Genomic DNA, 17,724 nt, shown 5'->3' with positions numbered 1-17,724 from the left:
CATAGGGTGTCAGTAGTAATCTTTTGTTTTACGCACAGTGGACTTTTCCTGCCAAATTTTGTATATGAATAAACAATGAAATACAATAACATAAATCGATGACGTCGACATCATGATATCCCTATGAAATCTGCCGACCCCCTATGGGAATCCACGCACGACGGCGTTTAACCAATCACAACGTCACTTATTTACCCGAGATAAATGCAGAAGATGCTTAGTGATGAACAAGATCAAGACATATAGATAGTTCTCAATTTTTGTAATACCCATAGCTGTTATATTAGAGTTTTAGACATATCATTTGTGGTCCTTAATGATTAGGGGTGAGTAAATATGATACAGTTCAATTAAAACTAACAAAATCGAGCAAACGTGCATAAATAGAATTACGATAATTTTCATTCCCTTTAATACAGAATATTAACTAGCATGTTAATATACATTCGTAAAAACTAAATATTCCTATTGGACGAATGTACAATTGCGAATCTAACAATACTACTCCAAATGACAACGGCTTTTACTATCTTGGGTTCTTAACCAGTTAATCAACAACGACTGACTTCCCTTTCCAATTTTTAAATTTAAATTTGGAATCACCATATCAAATTCAATGCGTGCAATTCCATATTTCAATATGCAATTTAAAATTGTATTTTGATTTCATTGTCACATACTTCATTATCTTTGTATTGTATGCCCTTTCAAATTTCAATCACATACTCCCTAAAAAGAATTGCGAGTTGTTTTAGTTTATTCTATTGTTCGTCTAAACGTTAATCCTTTCAAAAAGTTCATTTGTTAAGATGAAAGTAGTTTATGCTGATTTGTAATTCATATTGATCTACCAGCTCTGTCATCGTAAAATAAAATGAACCTAACCCTAACCATATAATGCACAATATGTGCGATGTTTATTAAAGCAAAGTACTCATTGAATGAGACGGAAAGATGCAGGCATCGTTTGCCTCATTGTTATCAGGTTTTACAGTAAATAAAGTCTTTTCTTTAAGAATTTCAGAACAAATCACGTTGATTTCTGGTGATTCAGATTGTACTGTAACATCAAATTTGCCATGATTGTTGCTGACGTCCGTATAACATGTAGAAGATTGTTCATTTGATGATTTTTCAGTAAGCTTTGGAGAGCACATTTCTAAGAAATTAGAGCCTGACGTTGTGCAGTAATCATGATCTATTTTTGAATCATGTTGAACTTCTATGGATTGATAAGGATTCAGATATGTACTATCGTCGATTACCTCCAGGTATGAGTTGTCTGAAGACGAAGTATTCTCGTGGATGCATGTATGAGTTGTTGCAATGTTGTCTGTATCTAAACTTGAATCTTTGTCACCAAAGACAACAACAGATGAAAACGGAAGCATTTCATTCTCGTTTATTGAATCATAATCTGACATTCTGTCTATTCGCTCGTCTGTGTTTTCATTCAGATCCATTGTATGTTCTTCAGTTTGATTTAAATGGTTTTGCACTCTTGCATCTAATTTCAACTGAATGTCTGTAAATCGACGACTGATCCAGATAGAACATACAACAAACATAATCAAAACTAGCACAGCTGCTCCAATAAACAGTCCGTAAAATTTACTTATGATGGTTCCTGAAATAAACAAAATAATTTGATATCTCATTTAAATATCATTTCAAAATAACATCGTAATACGAAAATTTTTACTTTGTATATCGCCTTCTGTGCATGCTCGAATCATCACATGCAGTTATACGTCCATCCCGAATACGACATTGAATATGATTATAGGAGCTGAAAATTTAAAAATGTTGTGCCAAATCCTGCACAGGTCATCAACGTTTTGTGTATAACACACAAGGAGTGCTGACTACTTGGCTGCTGATACTGTCGGATGATTGTATTTCGATAGTTCAATAGAGGCAACAGTAGTATACTGCTGTTCAATAGTCATGAATTGATTGCTCATTGTCGTAATGAGCAATCGATTTATAGATATAAGAAGATGTGGTATGAGTTTATACGACGGATTAAAACAACTTCTTACGATTTCACAGATAGAATATATAGCACAAACAAATCGGTTCTATATAACCATCTCTTCTCACTGTATTATACTATATTGTAACTACCGCGTAATCGGCAACACTCCTTGAAGAGTGTCGAAACCCGATGAAACAGTCAACCCAATGGTCAAAATGTATTTTTTGAACGTTATAAAAAAAATTTTAAAGATTTTTATGACTTGATTGACCATTATGGAATAATATATAACACATCGAGATACATTTTCAAGAATTGAGTACGGTCTTTTAAAAAAATGTGTAAAAACACTACAGTTTAGGAATACGCTTTGTACTTAAGAACAAAGAAAGACTTTCATTGATTTTAATTTTAAATTTATAAAGAAAATAGGGACAAAGGCAATACATGCATTGTATAACTGTAAATCTACTGGGTTAGATTGCTTTTCAAACAAAAAGCTCAAATAAAGTGAATCAATTTTGCTTCCGTCTTATGTAAAATTGTTATAATAGTATATTATGCACAGATTTTTATCCAAAACATTGAAAAACCGGATATATTATACCAATATTTAAATCAGATTCAAAATATGATCTTTCTGATTATAGAGGTATTATAATAATAAGTTGTATTGGGAAATTATTAAACTCCATTCTTGATAATAGACTTGATAGTTGTTTTACTATAAGTTTTATGTAAATTCTGAATTACAGATTGGCTTTCAGAAGAATTGTTCACAACATGTTTATTTTGAGGACTCTAAAGGAAAAGTGTCACCGTCGCAATTCAGCGTCTTCAAAAACACACTTCAGTGTCAAACTATCGCATTTTAGCGAGCCCATCGCGGTTCGGAGTACCATCGCGGTTTAGAATCCTTCACATATACGTTTCACAATAGTTTTTTTTTATAATGCTTAGTCTTTTTAGTCTTTTCTTATATAAGTCCTACTGTAATCAGTCTTTCTTTTTACCTGTTTCGCCAAAGGCGAAAACAAGTCTAGAAACCGTCCATCCGGCTTTCCGTCCGTTCGTCCGTCCGGCTGTTCGTCCGTCCGTCCGGCCGGCTGTCCGTCCGTCTATCCGGCTGTCAGTTCATTCGCCTGTCAGTCTGTCTGTCTGTCCGTCCGGAAGATATTTCTTGGCTGGGAATCATTAACTACTTGGTCTGCAGCTAGTTAATATTGAGCTGTAGCAAATAAGCAATTTTTACATACGTCGTACAGCCACTTTCTGTTTGTCGATCGTTGGAAATTCTACTAAACTTATTGTACAAGGAAAAATGGGTAAATAATTAGTCTGCAGCTTGAATATTTTAAGCTGTAAAGAGTTGTCAATGTTAACATCCGCCATGTAACTACTTCATGTTTACCGAAATTTTACAACAATCATTGTACAAAGAAATGTTTTGTCACATTTGTTTTGTCTTTAATAAAAGAGAATGACCAGTTATGCTTCAGTACATATGTTACCTCAATCAATTGCATGCAGCGACGTTTGTCCAGACCCGGTATTGGTCTTTTTATATTTTGGTCTTAATGTATTCCCTTAGGCCGGTTTTTTGTCTAAATCAGTAATCGACTGTCATACAAGTGAGAGGTTTAACTAGCTTTAAAACCAGGTTTAATCCACCATTTTCTACAAAAGGAAATGCCTGTACAGTCAGGAATATGATAGTTGTTTTCCATTCGTTTTATATGTTTGAGCTTTTGATTTTGCCAATTGTTAAAGGACTTTCCGTTTTGAATTTTCTTTGGAGTTCGGTATTTTTGTTGTTTTACTTTTTACAGCATTTCTCTTTATTGATCATCTTATACCTAATTTTACTGCAAAATTATTACCTACCTAATTTTACATTTGTTTTTTCCCGTTCCATATCTGTATACATGAACTGTGTTGATTGAAATCCTTCATTGACCGTCAAATCTGATTAAGCATTGAAAGGATAATTGTTTTCTATTTAGTTGAATTATTAGACAAATAATTTCACAGTGATTCTACAATTAGGAGTTTAAGTGATTCTCCTTATGTTGTTTTTAACTTTGATATGTGTCATCTTCATGTACGTGGGAGATTTTAACATCTATAAACTACTGTTGTCTTTAATTCAACTGTTCATTAGATGCTTTCAGAAAAAACTAACATATAGTTCACTACTTTTTTAGTGTTTGTGTGCTCTTCCGGATTTACATGACATATATGCGACTGAATAAACCTTTGGTATTTTGTGCCTCTCTTTCATACATTTAATGCGTCCGAAAAGATTTACTTTGGATTTACCTAATCAGGACTGCTAGTCACGGGTCAATTAGCACTACCATATTTGTGGAGCTATATGCCCAAAAGGGGACTGAAAAAATAGCCATATCAACCTACCGTCAATTTGTTTGAGGGAGTTGGAATCTTTGTGTCTTATTATATTTTGAGAATTTAACAAAAAATAAAAAACTCCAAGATACATTAAAAACGTTGAAATCCACAAATCCTGACTAAAATCAAACGCTCGATTGTATCAAATCAATGTAACGAATGGAAAACAACCGTCATATTCTTAACAGGGTACAGACATTTTTAGAAGAAAATGTGGGCTGAATCTTGTTTTATAGCTATCTTAACCTCGCACTTGTATGACAGTTGTTTATAGTTCCGTTATATTGTAAAAATTGGGTGGGCCACCCATATAGACATAATTGGTAAACATGACAATAATTGAAATCCATCACCCAACAACTGTGAAAACATACATTATCATGAATATCATATGAGTTAAGAATTGTATACTCCATACGCGGATGAAGTTGGAACATTGCTGCTCAGGTCGGAAAAAAGTAAAATAACAAAAATACCGAACTCCAAGGAAAATCTAAACGGAAAGTCCCCTTAACAAATACAAAATCAAAAGCTCAAACAGATCAAAAGAATGGAAAACAACTGTCATATTCCTGACTTGGTACAGGCATTTCCTTATGTAGAAAATGGTGGAATTAATCTGGTTTTATAGCTAGCTAAACCTCTCATTTGTATGACAGTCGCATACAATTTCAATATATTGACAACAATTTGTGAGCAAAACAAACAAACATAAAAGGTAAAAATGTCAAAAATTGAGGTAAAGCAGTCAGCATTGTGTTATAAAACAGAACAAATTTTAATTTCAAAATTTAAATCGTCTTGTTTTTTTTTATAAATTGTAATACTGTGATGAGTGCTGTAGTCAGATTCGATGTACATGTCCTAAAATGAGGCAGAGGAAGCTGTATGTGGTTTCCTCAATCTCTAGTTCAGGATTATATATTAATGGGACCAATTCATAAAAATTTGGATTGTTAATGGAAAGAACATTTTCAAAGGTATTCTATAAATCATGTCAGTGGTAACTGCTTGACTGCTAAGTTAATGATACCATTAGGGACTTACAACCGTGCAACAATAGTTTCTCAGTGATAGAAAATGAAAATAAACGTTAGCAAAATGGGAGTTCGAAGCGCTTTTGTGGATTAATGCTCAACAGGAACACTAAAACCTAAAAATTTGAAAGCCAAGGATGTATAAGTACTACTGTTGTAAGCAAATCATTTCAGTGGTTGTCGCTGGTTTCTATACATCATATTCGTTTTTCGTTTACTGTTTGTCATAAATCAGGCAATTTTGTCATGTCGGGGACTTTTATAGCTGAATACTGTCTAGGTTTTGTTCTATATATGGGACCTATATATTTTGCTTAAATTCGTATTCATGTTGGATAGTTGTTGTTTGTCTTTTCGTCGTTTTTCGTTTTTTGGTATTGTCAGTTTGTTTTCGACTTATATGTTTGGATGTCCCTTTGGTATCTTTTGCCTCTCTTTTGTATCATTGGCAATCATACTACATTTACTAATTTATATTGTGTATTAACAGTTAGTGATATTTAAACAAACCTGAATAATTTTTGAACTCCATTAGTTTAGAGGACCAGGCAGACGAAGTTTGTGTTGGGGTTGAAATTGTGTCCGTCCTCTTATCCGTGGAATTGACTATTAAAGTGCTTTTACTACCTATTCACAAATAATATACAAAGACAAATAATAATAAAGACGAGTTTAAGCCCTAAATGAAATTATATGTAATGATAGAAGCTAACCGAAAACTATATAAAAGTGTGGCCTTATGTCCCACTGGAGATGAAGAGGATAAGTGTAATATAAAAGTGGCTAAAAACTAAATAGATACAAATGGATACTTATGGATGTGGTAGCATATTTGTATTTCATTGTTTGTTTACCTTTCTACCCTTCTTGAGCATTCGATTGCAATTTCATATTTTGGATTGGTCTTGTCTTGTTTCAACTTTTGTTTATATAAAATGTTGTGTGGATTATAGCTTGTCAGTTTGCCGTTTATCTGTTTTTAAAAAGTAGAACAACAAAAATACCGAACTCCAAGGCAAACTCAAAACGGAAAGTCAATTGGCAAAATCAAAAGCTCAAACACATCAAACGAATGGTAAACAACTGTCATATTCCTGACTTGGTACAGGCATTTCCTTATGTAAAAATAGTGGATTAAACCTAGTTTTAAAGCTAGCTAAACCTCTCACTTGTATGACAGTCGCATAAAATTCCAGTATATTGACAACAATGTGTGAACAAAACAAACAGACATAATAGGTTAGAATGTCAAAAATAGGAGTACAGCAGTCAACATTGTGTTATAATCTCAATCACTATAAAAACAAACAAATATGTCAACAAAATATGTTAATCGACTTGTGCTTTTTTTTAATTTCCTCTTGATTTCTGTTTTTTATAAATTTCTTTTAATTATTCCTTGACGTGGACAATGAGACAAAAATATGGACAGTTTCATATTTACCTGATAGTTTAACAATGTAAAAATAGAATAAGCTGCCAATGGTTACAGTTACGTTATAAATGAGGTAAAACTTATAAATTAGTGAAATCCATACAAATTAAGGTCCTCTTTTCTTTTTTGCTTTCTTTATCGTCTGTTTTGTCATTGATAATACATAATCATATTTTATTTAAATAATTTAAGAATATTAAATGAAGAAAAACTGCAGTAAACAAAATCGATATAGACGAACATAATAAAATCATGAATAAGTATACTGTACCGCTACGTATATTCCTAAATTAGAGGTTGTTTGTACTTACCAAGAACAACCCAACAACTATCCCATGTGATGCTGAATATTGATACCTATTGTGGTCGGATGATTTTCCCCAGTATTTAGTTGGAGTTCGTATTTCTTAGTCTTTAGTTTTCTATGTAGTGGTATGTTGACTTGTTAATCTTATTTTATTTTTTTTCGTGTTTTAACCATGGCGTTGTCAGTTTCTCTTCGAGTAATGAATTTTGAAGGCCCCATGGTATCTTCAGTATTTTTTTATAGTGACTAGAGGCTAACTCAAAATGATGAATATGCTAATACAGACAGAACCATTTCGAAAGTTGTTGCAGTATGGGAAATTAATTGTTTTTGACGATGATTAGTCTAGATTTCATTTACGATGAATCTGAGACTGTCGAATTTTACAGACGAAATATAAATGTTTAAATGGTTGCAAACTCCACAAAGAACTTTAGAAAAATAAACTGAGGCATCAGTAGATTTTGAATTAATGTAATACAGAAGAGGCGGGGAATATTAGATGGTGTTTTGCTTTTTGTCTAACAATAAGACATGCTATATTTGTAGTTTACCTGTCGTAGTTATCATAGAAACAAAAACACTAGATATGTCTCTTCCAGTTCCATGACGACATGCCCAGAAGCCTTCAACTTTCCGACCGGTTTCTCCATTTAATATGAATTTTATCTCTTTTGTTATTGTACTATACGACATACTACCGTTTTTATAATATGCTTCACACACAAATGGATAAGGCGGAAGACAGACTGCTTGTGTCTTGCCATATGGATCATCAATGAAAACTCTTAAATGTATATTTGTTATTCTGCAGGTCAACGTGAACTTATTTACATCCAGTTCCCAATCAAGGCAAATACTTTTCTTGCATATATCATTTCCTAAAACTAAAATCCAAAATAAGCAATACTTTCATGCCAGTTAGGATTAATTTCAAATGTTCAATTATGCAAATATTGTTAGGCAAATTTTCCGCAATATCTTACTTAAGCCATTGGAGTTTTCTATACAATCATAAACTGCAAGTAAATAGCAATTAAAAAAATACATATACATAAAATATTTAATATATGCTATGATGGAAAGACCTTTACGTTTCTTATTATACAAAGCAATTGCATAGAATAAAAACAAATTCAATAAAGAAAAACAATTTATTCTCTGCTTAAGTGTTTTTATTTGACAGGAATTTGTTATCGCCTTATTCTAATATATTTAAATTCTTCTACTCCCAAAAAGAAATGTGCATATGGGTGGTATGAAAAATTTTGTTGGAAAAAACATGAATCAAATAATGTCATTTTAGGCAATATACTTTTGGACAACAACGTTCAATATTTTAATTCAAACATAGATTTACAATCAAAGAGTAATATTCATCGACTTTTTAGTTTTTCATCCTGCGTGATCCCTAAACAGATATACATACCACTGTTCACGAAATAGATTGCAAACAACATTCTCAAAATGATCCTCACTATTGCCTTCATTGAATAGAACTTGAACTTAAATTAAAAGGAATACTTGTTACCAACATTTGAATATCATCAATTGATTCTAATAAATGTCAATAAGCGCTTTATGTCGTGCATAATGCATAGGATCCAATCATACGCTGAATCCAGTTTAAATAATTCCGATGATTTTCTCTCCATTAAGTTAGGAGATTATTATACCATTTGAATACCACGTTTATTTGCGCAATATCAAATGGTGTTCATGTCCTTCTTTTGGAATCTTTAAGATTAGGATTTCTAACTATCATTTTTGTTTTCTTGTGTCTGCGTGGATTGTTTATGTTTACTTTGTTAGTTTTGTTTTGCTTTGTTTGTGCTGTTTTCTTTTTAATATTATTTTGTTTTCGTTATAGTTCACATTTTACTACCCCTTCCTCGTTTCATTCCTGTAAAATGACGACAAAAAGTACAGCAGGAATTAAAAACAAACTTCGTGTATCAAATATTCTTATAATGAAAAATCTTTTTTTTTTTTAAATGAATTCGTAATATGTTCATTCTATAAAACGAAACAAATTCTTAGGAAACGACATATGACGTAATGCACGCACTGGGATTAGTTTTCAAACTTTCATTTAGTTATTAAACCATTGCTAATTAACTACCCTATATGATAGTAAAATATCAAAAAGTTTATTTCAGAGTTCGAATTCAAATTCTCTGGAAAATAACAAATGGTCTGATTAGATTTGAAATCACTTCCGTTATTCATTTAGGTTTATTCCATACACGAACATCAACCGAGAAGAATCCACAAATAGAACAACTATTCAATATTTACAGTAGATAAAATGTAAAAATGTGACGCTCTAAAAAGTATAGTTTCTTTTTCTTAGAATAATAAATGAGCGGAAATAGTTTTTCTGGTGTTTTTTTTAAGGATGTCCAGTTTATAACAAAGAAAATGAAACAAACTTCTCGAAGTTACCAAACTATTGTGTTTAGTTCAATAAATCTTGAATGGAAGATTGGTCTGTTCCAAAAGACAAAACAGAACACGATAGCTGCGCGAGAATTTATAGATAAACATTTTGTAATATAAATACATGGTCTGTATATCGATATGATATTGTTCGTGATTATATATATACATGTATATTGTATAATGCATACACATATATATTATATAGAAATAAGAAGATGTGATTTGAGCGCTAATGAGACAACTCTCCATCCAAGTCACAATGTGTAAAAAGTAAACAATTATAGGTCAAAGTACGGCCTTCAACACGGAACCTTGGCTCATACCGAACAGCAAGCTATAAAGGGCTCCAAAATGACTAGTGTAAAACAATTCAAACAGGAAAACCAGTTTATCGGTTTAATATTGTTCCTCATGACATTTAAAAAATTTCCTGGTAGAATTTTTTTTATGGTTACCTCATATCCTTCCGTGTTTTTTTTTCTGTTTGTTTTGCTCGAAAATAGCACATAGGTCAATAATCATAATTAAACATCTGAACACGGATAAAACCAATGAAGTTTTAAAATACAGTCGACTCTCGTTATCTCGAAGTCAGCCGGACCAGAGAAATATAAATGTATATCAATACGCGACTGTTTAATTATACACTGGACCTTAATTGCATGAAAATTAAAATTTATCCTTAGAACAATTTGCAAAATGAACAAACCACTTAGAATTCTTTTTAAGAACGAAAATGATGTTAAGTAGTTTTAGGTAAGATAACTGACCTTCATATATACTAGTGTTCCTACAAATGAGTATGCTATATATGAAATTTTGAGCGCAGAGAAATGTTGCAGCTAAAAGGAGCATGTTCACGAAAGGTTCATAATCGCCCTAAAAATCTATGAAATTTATTTTGAATAATACAAATACAATTTTGATGACAAGATATCGAAAAATATTTGAGATATATAGTATACACAAGCTCTGAAGCATTAGAACAGTAGTGATGTTATTATGATGTCAACATTGTGCATTTTAATGAAGAAAATCGTAGTTTGACTAATTCTTGCCTCAATTTTATTAGTTTTTGCTTCAAACGACGTTGTTCATAAGCAAGGACCAACATAAATGTTTTTCTATGCTGTGTATCTGGCCCATATATTTCTTATATTTGATGTGTTTCCCTCAGTTTTAGTTTGTAACCCGGATTTGTTTTTTTTTCTGAATCGATTTATGAATTTCGAACAGCGGTATACTACTGTTGCCTTTATTTACCATACACGTCTTTTTATAACTCGATTTTATTTTGGTCGAAGGGTATAGCTAATGTTTTTTAGAAGGAAATATACGTTACATACGCGTATAAACAGACAATTAAGCTAAATACTTGTAAAATATCATACTTTTAAAGCTGTCAATATTGTTAAAACAAGCAGCAGTCAGCAAAGGTTTCGAGTTTATATCAAAGATCCCAAATATAGGTTTTTACATCTATATATCTTGTATTACAAATCTATATTTTAGGACCAAGTTTCTCCTTAAGTTTAATATACTGCACATGCTAACAAAATTCTGTAGTTTTGCAATCCGATTTTAACTTCTTGCTTCCTCAGGCGAACATGTCATGTGGCGATATTAACTCTGGAGTATCTTCCTTTTGGTTATAGTGCTTTTAGTACATATGTATGCATCATTTGCTTCTTGAAAGTTTGACTTTCGGCATGCCTGAGTAATGATGATTTAAAAACGCATTCATAAAACAATAAAGTCATCAAGTTGCACGCCAACTTGTTATCTCAGCGAATTCGTCACGATTGTTAAGCCAATAAGAAAAGCTATCTTTAAAGTTTGCTGTTTATAATTTAAATGCTATTTTCCTACCATAAATTTTGAGAAAAAGTCCCTGTATTCAAAATATTAGAAAAGCTGCATATCAGTTCCTGTAACATTAAGTACCTTTGACGCATTATTATATTTAATTGTTCATGTAAACGGAAATAAAAAAATTAAAAAAAAAAAAAAAAAAAAATCCTAGTCATTTCCTTACCATAAATTACTGAAACATTGTTATTGCGCTTATCTTTTTTTAAATCTCCTGCGAACTTTAGCGTTGTACTACTCCATAGGCTTCATTGATGTTTGCCATGATTGCTGAGAAGAACTTTTAGCTGTTTGTATTTTACTATACAATGTATATCATCACTTTATCGTGGTCATATTGTTAACATTCCTGAGCTCATGACAAAGTTTCTCAAAATACAGCTGATTACTTAACTTTAATATAACATGAGTAGCAAAACATCTGATTTATGCAGGATGAGGTTACCTTTCAGACACTCCTGATTTCCCGAATTATGTCCAGTACACGACGTTTTATCGATATTGTCAACATCGCGATGTCTACTGTATCGTGTCATTATTGTGTTTACATTGTATCGTATCTATACCATGTGCTTACATTGTTAACATAGTAGACATTGCGATGTTGATAATAACGAGTCAACATCGTGTTTATATTGTATAACAAGTATATAACTTTCTGTTTACATCGTTCACATCGTAGATAACGCGATGTTGATAATAGCAAGTCAACATCGTGTTGATATTGTATACCAAGTACTAGTATATACCTTTGTTTTTACATCATTCACATCGCAGACATCGCGATATTGACAATAGCGAATCAACATTGTGTTCATATTGCATGCTTAGTCTATACCTTTGTGTTTACATCGTTCACATCGTAGACTTCACGATGTTGACAATAACTAGTTGACAAACATATGTAACCCCGCCACATTCTTTATGTGCCTGTCCCAAGTCAAGAGCCTGTAGTTGTTCAGTGGTTGTCGTTAGTTCATGTCTGTCATATTTGTTTTTCGTTTTGTTATGAATTAGGCCGTTAATATTCTCAATTGAATTGTTTCATATTCTTCATGTCGGGGCATTTTATAGCCGACTATACGGTATGGGTTTTTCTCATTGTTGAAGGCCGTACGGTTGCCTATAATTGCTTACATCTATTTTTTTTGAACTTTGGTGGATTGTTGTCTTATTGACAATCATACCACATCTCCTTATTTTTATATTGTGTTTATATTGAATACTGAGTATATTCCTTTCTGTTTACATCGTTTATATCGTAGACATCGCGATGTTGACAATGTATATTGTATATAAAGTGTTATTCCCCTAGCTAAGCTTATGTGAATACCTTCAATAATGACTTATTCAATGGTTTAAATTAATGATAATTTTGTTTATTATGTAAAACTTATGAGTTTGATTGTGTTCATCTGCTTTTTATCTGTAAAAGTTTTGTGCATAAGAAAATAAAAATTAAAAAAAAAAAAAGAAATTCATATAATTTTAATACTCATATTCATGAAATAGTTATGTTCTTTAGGCATTTTTACCGCCATATTACAGCCAAAAATAAATGATTTTAGCTTAAATTTGGAAAATTTTAGATAATTGTTTGATAAGCAAGAATTGAAAAATTAACGAGGAAATTCGCGTTTAATTGGCAATTTAAAGTATATAGGAGTTCATACAATATAAATGATGTTGACACAATATTGTGAACACTGCAATGTAAACAATGTAAACACGATATTGATAATACATTGTATACATCGCGAAGTTAACAATGTCAACGATGTAAACAGTAAATAAGAGTTGTTACAATATAAACATTTTCCTTTGTTCAATACTCAAAGTTACCCCGGGAATTGTACAAGATGATGCCTTTTTTCACTAGGTATAATTCTACCAAAACAACATCCGATATTAATTGGAAAAAGACATAATCGGTATTTCAGCTCGTTAATCATTTGGAGTTTCCTTCTTTGCCAGCTGCAGGTATACCTTGATACACTTTAATGTAGTAATGTTTTATCTACTTGCACGTCTATGATACAGAAGTCATAAGACGAAGTACTAATTTCGATCTGATTGATACTGTAGCTTTCTTTGTGAAGGACACAAATAAAAAAAACTATGTATGTTAATAAACTCATCATAGATACCAGGATTGAAATTTTATATTTACGCCAGACGCGCGTTTCGTCTACAAAAGACTCATCAGTGACGCTCGAATAAAAAAAATGTTAAAAAGGCCAAATAAAGTATGAAGTTGAAGAGCATTGAGGACCAAAATTCCTAAACATTTTGCCAAATACAACTAAGGTAATCTATTCCTGAGGTAGAAAAGCCTTAGTCTTTCAAAAATTCAAAGTACATACATTTATAAAATAGTTGAGATGTGGTATGATTTCAAATGAGACAACCATCAATCAAACTCAAATGATGTGCATGTAAGCAACTGCAGGTTACATTATGGGCTTTATGTTCAAAACATTTACTAAATTTTATCATCGGTATAAGGACATCATTCGTAAATATAGCTCAACATGCAGACTTCTTATACGTTCAGGTATTTCACATCCAATTTTTTATGGAAATATTCTTTATAAAGCACAAAAATGTCAGTATTCACCTCTGAAACTAACAAAACCTTTAAATAGACTTATTAAGAAGGGATATAGTTACGATACTGTTGTCAGGTCATTAAAGATTGCATATTTTGGCGTTGATATTGATTCACTTATAGGGTCTTTGCATCTGCACTAAACACATTTATTTAAAAACCAGTTGTTGGCATGACACGGGTTATGTTCTTCTCATATATGTTATGATGGTATGATACTAAACCCCTAACGGGAAGGATTGTGCCTGATATTCATATGATGAAGACATAATCTTTCAATCAGTTTAATTGAAGTCTGGAGCTGGCATGTCAGTTAACTGCTAGTAGTCTGTTGTTATTTATGTATTATTGTCATTTTGTTTATTTTCTTTGGTTACATCTTCTGACATCAGACTCGGACTTCTCTTGAACTGAATTTTAATGTGCGTATTGTTATGCGTTTACTTTTCTACATTGGCTAGAGGTATAGGGGTAGGGTTGAGATCTCATAAACATGTTTAACCCCGCCGCATTTTTGCGCCTGTCCCAAGTCAGGAGCCTCTAGCCTTTGTTAGTCTTGTATTATTTTTAATTTTAGTTTCTTGTGTACAATTTGGAGTTTAGTATGGCGTTCATTATCACTGAACTAGTATATATATTTGTTTAGGGGCCAGCTGAAGGACGCCTCCGGGTGCGGGAATTTCTCGCTGCATTGAAGACCTGTTGGTGGCCTTCTGCTGTTGTCTGTTCTGTGGTCGGGTTGTTGTCTCTTTGACACATTCCCCATTTCCATTCTCAATTTTATTTGACAAGACATTGAAGAAAACCAATACTTTATAGTTGGCCATAAAATGCCCCCGACTCGTAAAAAGCCAACCAATTCAAACGAGAAAACCAACGACTTAATTCAGGACAAAACAATAAACGTTAATAAAATATGATAGCCAGCATCCCACGTTTAAATATAAAAATAAGAAGATGTGGTATAATTGCCAATGAGACAACTCTCCACCAGAGACCAAATGACATACAAGTTAACAACGATAAGTGACCGTACGCCCTTCAATGAGCAAATTCAATACGGCATAGTCAGCCATAAAAGGCCCTATTAATAACGTGTTATAGTGTTCTTTTATTTGTCTTTGTAAATTATTACTTTTATTGTTAAGTCTCCTTTTGGTAATATCCCTTTGACGTGGCTCGGTAATTATACATCCCGTTATTGTGTTATTGTGCTATGGTAAATTTTTGTATGCTTGTCTTTCGTTTTTGCTTATTTGTTTTGTCTATATGCCTTTTTGTTTTTCTTTATTGACATATTTGTTTGTTTTAATAGTGATTAAGATTATAACACAATGTTGACTGCTATACCCCTATTTTTGACATTTTTACCTATTATGTCTGTTTGAATTGTTCACACATTGTTGTCAATATAATGGAATTTTATGCGACTGTCATACAAGTGAGAGGTTTAGCTTTCTATAAAACCAGGTTTAGTCCATCATTTTCTACATAAGAAAATGCCTTTACCAAGTCAGGAATATGACAGTTGTTATCCATTCGTTTGATGTGTTTGAGCTTTTGATTTTGCTATTTGATTAGGGACTTTACATTTAGAGATTCCTTGGAGTTAAGATAGCTATAAAACAAGGTTCAGCCCACATTTTCTTCTAAAAATGTCTGTACCCTGTTAGGAATATGACAGTTGTTTTCCATTCGTTACATTGGTTTGATACAATCGAGCGTTTGATTTTAGTCCGTATTTATGAATAGATTTTTTGAATGTATCTTGGAGTTTTGTATTTTTTGTTAAATTCTCAAAATATAATAAGACACAAAGATTCCAACTCCCTCAATCAAATTGACGGTAGGTTGATATGGCTTTTTTCAGTCCCCTTTTGGTCATATACTGTAGCTCCACAATTATGGTAGTGCTAATTAACCCGTGACTAGCAGTCCTGATTAGGTAAATCCAAAGTAAATCTTTTCGGACGCATTAAATGTATGAAAGAGAGGCAAAAGATACCAAAGGTTTATTCAGTCGCATATATGTCATGTATATCCGGGAGAGCACACAAGCACTAAAAAAGTAGTGAACTATGTGTTAGGCTTTTCTGAAAGCATCTAATGAACAGTTGAATTAAAGACAACAGTAGTTTATAGATGTTAAAATCTCCCACGTACATGAAGATGACACATATCAAAGTAAAAAACAACATAAGGAGAATCACTTAAACTCCTAAATGCAGATCACTGTGAAATTATTTGTCTAATAATTCAACTAAATAGAAAACAATTATCCTTTCAATGCTTAATTAGATTTTGAATGAATTAAATGAATTTTCCTCGGTTTTCAGTATTTTTTTTATTTTACTTTTGATTGTACACCACAATTATTAACGAAAAAGAAGAACTAACTAGCAGAAAATAGTGATATAATTTGTACATAAGCTTTTTTTTTTTAAATTTATCTATAGACATTTTTATGGAAGTATTCTATTTATTCGTCAACGAATTTGTTAATCAACTCGTCTAAGTTTTTATTAGTTTTTTTCAATTTTTATATATTTTACCTCGAGCATCACCGATGAGACTAAGTTGTAAGATAGCATCTGGTGCAGTAAATTTGATTTAATTTTGAATCAATAATTTAAACAACTATATCAATAGTTCTATCAATTAAACATTGGATTAACACATCGCTGAAAGGATAATAGAGAATAGTAGACAATGATTTTGGGGTAACACTCTGGTCTGTCACCCTCAAAGCTATGTGTTATTTATATAAGAATTCACAAGTAAGTTAAACCTTCTAAAGAAGAAGCAATTTGGCAGCATATTGGTTTTATTCAGAAAAACTGGCGGTATTTAAATATAGTATCAATCATTGTATGATCTATGTAAAGTTAAAATTATTCAATGAAACTTTTTTATTTCTCTTTTTTCAGAACAATATCTTAAAATCGAAGTTGTTTGAATAAGGGAAGGTAAATTTCTCCTTTGTATTTCTTATCGTTACACTTTTGATACAGTTTTTCTTTAAAGACGTTGAGATAAACAACCTGAAGTATTTAAAAAGAAATCAGGTAATAAGGTTGTTCGCTGATCGTGGATTTGACTTTTTGTCAGATATTCGTAATCCTTTGGTTTTATCCATGTTATACCATTAACAGTTTTGACTGCATGCCCTCCGTTTCTTTCCATAATTTTATTAAAGATAGCATTTTTATTCCCAATAAAGGAACCATTATAGGCAAAATCAGTATACAATGATTAGTATATTAAATATTAACAATATAAATGTTACAAAAAAAAACCAAGCTCAAACATGGAATATAGTATAACTATATAAACAATAAGGGTTAGTGCTCGGAGACATGCAACATCAGCAGCATCATATCAATTATGACATTGGTTACATGTAGCTCAAAAAGCAAGTTTTTTTTAAGAAAATCCTTTAAATTCGTTGTTATTTTTTTTTAATAGTTTTTGAAAGAAAAAAATGGTTCTTATCTTTAATGTATGAAACATCTGAAGAGAACCATTTCCCGACAAATTTTCAATGGCTTATATTAAAAAACAACATCACGGACCTTTAATTTGTGTTACTTTTTTAGTTCCGTAATTTATATACTATTAATTTATAACAGTCTTTTAAAA

At 31.8% G+C, this 17,724-nt stretch overlaps 1 protein-coding gene across 1 annotated transcript; it reads right to left on the bottom strand.

Annotated features, from left to right (window-relative positions):
* Positions 1-394: 394 nt before the first annotated feature.
* Positions 395-8,733, bottom strand: LOC127705527 (uncharacterized). The gene is made up of 5 exons (XM_052209855.1): positions 8,596-8,733; positions 7,721-8,053; positions 5,935-6,051; positions 3,863-3,943; positions 395-1,627 (listed from the first exon to the last, which is right to left on the bottom strand). Exons 1-5 carry the CDS (start codon positions 8,654-8,656, stop codon positions 921-923), a joined length of 1,299 nt encoding a protein of 432 aa, XP_052065815.1. The 5' UTR covers positions 8,657-8,733; the 3' UTR covers positions 395-920.
* Positions 8,734-17,724: the final 8,991 nt, after the last annotated feature.

Source organism: Mytilus californianus, unplaced genomic scaffold (genome assembly GCF_021869535.1).
Source record: "Mytilus californianus isolate M0D057914Y unplaced genomic scaffold, xbMytCali1.0.p SCAF_6, whole genome shotgun sequence".
NCBI classification, from domain to species: domain Eukaryota; kingdom Metazoa; phylum Mollusca; class Bivalvia; order Mytilida; family Mytilidae; genus Mytilus; species Mytilus californianus.
This window is presented reverse-complemented; position numbering and strand designations above follow the sequence as displayed.

Bases quoted from the DNA above. Each gene is read 5' to 3' on its own strand.
- LOC127705527 (XM_052209855.1), bottom strand. From the start codon at position 8,656: ATGAAGGCAATAGTGAGGATCATTTTGAGAATGTTGTTTGCAATCTAT. The intron at 6,052-7,720 runs GTAAACTACAAA...ATTTGTGAATAG, and splicing joins TTCTATGATAACTACGACAG to GTAGTAAAAGCACTTTAATA. The intron at 1,628-3,862 runs GTAGGTAATAAT...TGTTTATTTCAG, and splicing joins AAAAACAAATGTAAAATTAG to GAACCATCATAAGTAAATTT.